Below are 5,884 nucleotides of genomic sequence, written 5' to 3'. Positions count from 1 at the left end.
ATAGATAAGTGACAGGTGGGTTTTGTTGATTTATTATTTTTTTAAAATTTTAGTAAGGGTTTTACGGCACTTTCAACACAATGAGATCATATAAGTCCAAAAGATTAGAGGTCGAAAGCCCAGTGCTTTCTTGTCGTATCTCCATTTTTAATGACAGTGAAAACGGTTCCTAACAAAGAGTGAGCTTAAGAAGATGTCACATTTTCACTGTTTATAAAATGGAGACACGACAAGAAAAAACTGAGTCGCGAGGTGTTACAAGATAGTAACAAACACAGAAGAGAAGGAGGAGAGATAAAGACGATAGAATCAGATGTCTTATAGGAAAGAATGCGCAGATCACAAGAGATTAGTGCTGGGCGGCTAGGTTCCCGATTGTTGAAAGCTAGGAATCGTAGGAATCGACTCCGATCCCAATTACTTACTTTCTAGAGATGTGATTTCTTCCGGTGGTTACCTGGTTGGCTCCGAACATCTTCAGGATTTAGGATAACCTTGATCTCGGAACACTCCGAAGCATCAACTTTTATTTTTCAAAAATAAATTCTTTTTAAAAAGAAGATTCTAATGATTAAAGTTACTGGTAACCGTTGGGTCTTGTGAAAGGGAACTTTTTTTCAGTTGCATTAGTCGTGGGAATCGGTTCCGGAATTGATTCTAGGCCCAGCTCTACAAGAGAGCACTCGTTAACCACCCATCCTTGCACAGCTACAAGACAAGCTTAGAAAACGCTGTGCAAGCCAAACGCTTACAATGGTTACACCACACCCAAAAACCCCAGCCGTTTACTCTCCCTTTCGGTGATTTCCTTAATTAAGCTTTAAAAAAACTTATTTATCTATTTATTTATTTTTACAGACAAGAGTTTACGTAAACATCACCCAATCAACTGGACAATGTTGAAACTTTCTGTTAAACAAAAGACAAAACATATCGTCCGAAGAATCGACACAGAAACGGGCCACAGGGTAATTCTAGATTTCCAGCTGTGTTTTCTAACTTGAGTGGCGAGAAATTTTCAACACCTGCCTGGAGCAAACACTTTGAACGATTTCCTTTGATTTTTTCATAAATGCCAGTTTTATATCAATTTGATTTTCAGTGAATAAAAAAGGGCAAGTTATGGTTGAATATTACGAGGTACCAAAGTGCTGCTTTTTATTCAAAGTTGTTTGTTATTTTTTAAACTTTATATTTCTGGTATGCAAAGATTGATTTTTTAAATTTCATATTTAATCATAGATCTATAACTTCCTCTTGGTCGATTTTCTTTTGTTCCAAGTTTGGCTGAAAAATGGGTCCTCCTTATAAGAATTAGAAGCCCGGTATATATAATACAGAGAGGGCTATTTTTATATATTATATATTTCTTTTTCTCTCTCGCACTTTATATATAACATTAGGATATTAATGTTATCTATTCCGGTACATATAAATATACTCTTCTTTTGCTTGGGTTTATGACTCTGGTCTATTTTGGGGAATGTAAAAAAGGGGGTGGGGGAGGGCCGGGGTGGGGGGGGGGCTCATTGAAAGTATGTATCTAAGAAGGAGGACGTGAGTATGGAGTAGGCAGGACGTGGGTAGAAGGGGGGCGGGGGGCGGGGGGCGGCGAGGAGAGAAAGGAAGGGTTGCTGGTAAAGAGAACAATTTTGCCAGACATCTTGGACTTTCCTTCTCTCTTCCTCACGGGAAATCATCCCAAGTTTGAGGTAAATATTTACGCAGGACAGAACTGGGGTCCGGCGCCGAAGTGTAATCCTCTAAAGTATACACCACGTTTGCACAAAAACGGGGACCCTTTTCCTTGCAAACACGACGCATGTCTACCCACACTCCTTCCAATACGCCTGCACTTGACGGCCTTGAGTAATTCAGCAAGGCCTTGGGTTGGGGATTGGTGGGTTAAATTCTATACCGTCGACAAAACGTTCAGATGTTCTAAGCCCAGAAAATATTTTTATTTTTCGTGAGATACGACCAACGAAAAAGTTTCATTGTATTATTATTATTATTAAAATTGAATGTCTTCTTTATTAATGTATTTTTTGTCTAAAAAAGCTTTTTTTCTCGACATTTAGAATTCTAATTTTGACTTATTATATTTAAGCAGATGCAATCGTGACCACAGATTAAGAAACTGCTATATAAATGACGTGTAATTTCTGGGGACAATTGTGATATTTATTAGTACATCATTCTGAGCAGCTAGTGGACGTCATTGGTGGACAGAATATAGTCCGTTAAGCTTGTGCAGAATACATATAATATTTTTATCCCTCTTTGTCCAGCCCTGAAGGTCATTATTACACTCTCAGAATTACAAAGTTCCAACTGTTCCGTATCTAGTTTTTGAGAGATTTGACGTAAAAAATATGGAGTTTCAGAATATTATGTCAAGCTTTTTCGAATGCAATTCTTTTAATATTTTAGCAACGACTCCGAGTAATCTTACATTTATTTAACATTAAAATTTGGTGTTCGACATCATGGTACTAGTTATTGAAAACAGCTGAAAATTTCAGATAGAACTGTGTAATTGTAATCTTTTGCAAATACTCTGCTTTTTTCCGACGATATTTCTCCGGGCTCACAGGTTTTTTCAGAATTCCTAAGTCTGAATACGTGAGAAGTAATTAACATCGTCTTGAACCATACTGCATCCCTTTGTTTTTCTAAAAAAAAAAACAACTTTTGAAATCCTCTCAGGTTTCGTTTTAAAGGCCAGTTCTAAGTATGCTAGATGTATATAGATCTAGACAGTGTCAAGTGAAGAGCATACTCTGCTGAATTGTAAGCACTGCTGACGAGAAAAATCAATCGTGACACAATTATTCTTTCCCTTTTCGTCCTGACGATACCACAATCGTGCAGACACTGGCACATGACGGCTGCTGTAATAAAGTGAGGTGTGTGTGTGTCTGTCTGTCTGTCTGTGTGTTCATACCTATACTATACCTTTAAAAACGTACGGTTTTGTTGGTACACTCAATGTAACTACCTTTTCAACTGCTATGTGTGTGGTTTTGCGTGTGTGTGTGTGTGTGTGTGTGTGTGTGTGTGTGTGTGTGTGTGTGTGTGTGTGTGTGTGTCTGTGTGTGTATGTGTGTGTAACTACCTTTTCCACTGCTATTTCAAGGGCAGGTCGGATTCTCTTGATAGAGAAAAGCCGCCTATCGTCTGCAGGAAACAATGACGCAATCAAAATGGGGCCCGTGTAGTAGGCCGCAGCTTCCTGCCCGAGACACAGCAGGAGTAGAACGAAAGGCATCATTTTGGGAGACACTGAAGGGGTACCGCTGTATTCCTTCATTCTCTTTTCTCTCATTCCTGGACTGTCTGATGTGTGAATATTTGCTTTTTCTCATGCGTGGTGACAACACTTGTGGACACCTCAACTGTTGAAGAACACAATAGAAATAAGATATTTATAATCAGTTACTAATCATTATAGAACGTTTCATTACTCAAAAGAAGAAGAAGAAGAAGAAGAAGAAGAAGAAGAAGAAGAAGAAGAAGAAGAAGAAGAAGAAGAAGAAGAAGAAGAAGAAGAAGAAGAAGAAGAAGAAGAAGAAGAAGAAGAAGAAGAAGAAGAAGAAGAAGAAGAAGAAGAAGAAGAAGAAGAAGAAGAAGAAGAAGAAAAAGACTGATAAGAAATAGTAATAATAATGATAATAGTAATAATACTGATAATATTAATAATAGCAATAATAATAACATAATAATAATAGTAATAATAATAATAAATATGGTACTACTACTACTACTACTACTACTACTACTACTACTACTACTACTACTACTACTACTACTACTAACAATAATAATCATCATCATCATCATCATCATCATCATCATCATCATCATCATCATCATCATCATCATCATCATCATCATCATCATCATCATCATCATCATCATGACAACAATAATAATTATGTTAATCATAATACTGATGATATTAACAATATTAATAATAATGCAAATATTAGTATTATAATAATAATGATAAAAAATAATAATAATGGTAGTTATAATCAATCATTATTATTAGTATTCTTTTTGTTGCAATTACTACTACTACTACTACTACTACTACTACTACTACTACTACTACTACTATTACTATTGTTGTTATTATTACTATTATTATTATTATTATTATTATTATTATTATTATTATTATTATTATTATTATTATTATTATTATTATTATTATTATGGTGATTATTATTATTATTACTATTATTACTATTATTATTAATATTATTATTATTATTATTATTATCATTATTATTACTATTATTATTATTATTATTATTATTATTATTATTATTATTATTATTATTGTGATGATGATTATTATTATGGTGATGATGATTATTATTATTACTATTATTCTTGTTGCATGTCTATTCACACTTCCATTCTCTGCAGCATGCTCAATGGGCCTACTTAACTAACTATGATTGCCCAGGCAGAATCTATTACACAGTCTTCTTTTTTTTTTGAGGGGGGTGTGGGGAGGGGGGGTAAGTGTTTTGCATAAGGCCAAATGACCGCACGGGGCACATTAAATAATATTATTTTCAGTAGGTAGGAACATTTGAATTTTGCCTGTGTGGCGGCCGACATCTACTCTTATTGATTTTAGACCACCAATTGATCTTTAACGTGAACAACTTGCACTCGGGACCTGATAAGTTTTTCGGCCTTGTCCGAGGAGCCTAGATGTAGATCAGTCCTACAAGATGATCAGGGGTATGGCTGAAAGACAGCAGTATGAAATAGCCAATGAGTAGCAGTAGAAAGGCTGCAGAAAGAGTCAGGAGCCCAGAGAAGGGGGCAAAGGAGGTGAGGAGATGGAGGCAGAAAGAGGAGTCGAAAGTAGACGACAGAACTTTGCTAGAGAGCAGGAAAGGGGTGAAGGGAGACAATTTTAGAGAAGAAAATGTTCGTCACTACCCAAATTCGAACCCGGGAACTTTGAATGAGAGGTGAACTCCTTAGCCTCTAGGCCACAAGAGCCCCTCTGTACATTACATAAAGTATTCTAGACTTCCTGGGAATTATACAATACAAGCAGCCGATTAAGCGTCCAAATGCTAACAAACTGACAATGTCTTTTGTTTTCTGTAGCCAGGTACCTAATCCCGCCTGGAGGAAAATTAATTTATATAATCAGGTACCTTTGTAAAAGACACAATGTCGGGTTCCTGAAAGGGTTAGAATCCACGCGAAGATTAACAAAATAATAACTTATTGGAATATGAACCAATATATATGGTTTAGTGTGTGGTTCTGGATTTGTGAGTCCATTAGTGCTTTGTGTTTGTGTTCATGCGGGAAAAAAACTACAACAGACGTGGTAATCTGTGAGTGGGAGGTAGAAAAAAAAGAGAAACAGCGAGAAAGAGTGAGAAAGTGAAAACATTTTGAGAGAAAGAGAGAGAGATAGATAGATAGATAGATAGATAGATAGATAGATAGATAGATAGATAGATAGATAGATAGATAGATAGATAGATAGATAGATAGATAGATAATAATAATAATAATAATGATAATAATAATAATAATAATAATAATAATAATAATAATAATAATAATAATAATAAATAGCATTTGTATAGCGCATATCCCCGCTCAACAGCAGGCTCTATGCACTTTACACTATATTATTACCCCAGCAGACCATAGAACACTCTGAAACATTCTCAGCTTCCCGGGAAGCATACAGTGCAAGCAGCTGATTAAGCGCTCAAACACTAACCAACTGACAAGATATTTCGCTATCTATAGCCAAGTACCCATTCCCACCTGGGTGAAGTGAGGATAATTAATTTTGTGCAAAGTCGGTCTGACGATCGACACGACTACGTGC

At 35.9% G+C, this 5,884-nt stretch overlaps 1 protein-coding gene across 1 annotated transcript in view; it reads right to left on the bottom strand.

Moving 5' to 3' along the window:
- LOC101856817 (atrial natriuretic peptide receptor 3) overlaps positions 1-5,884 on the bottom strand; it is a gene marked incomplete at its 3' end in the record, with an annotated part of 213,434 nt that overhangs the window by 20,992 nt on the left and 186,558 nt on the right. The window contains 1 exon segment of the mRNA XM_005102084.3: positions 3,119-3,398. Coding sequence (XP_005102141.2) covers positions 3,119-3,328 — 210 coding nt within the window.

Source organism: Aplysia californica, unplaced genomic scaffold, assembly GCF_000002075.1.
Source record: "Aplysia californica isolate F4 #8 unplaced genomic scaffold, AplCal3.0 scaffold00312, whole genome shotgun sequence".
Classification (NCBI taxonomy): Eukaryota; Metazoa; Mollusca; class Gastropoda; order Aplysiida; family Aplysiidae; genus Aplysia; species Aplysia californica.
Note: the sequence above shows the minus strand (reverse complement) of the source record. Positions and strands in the feature narration are given on the sequence as shown.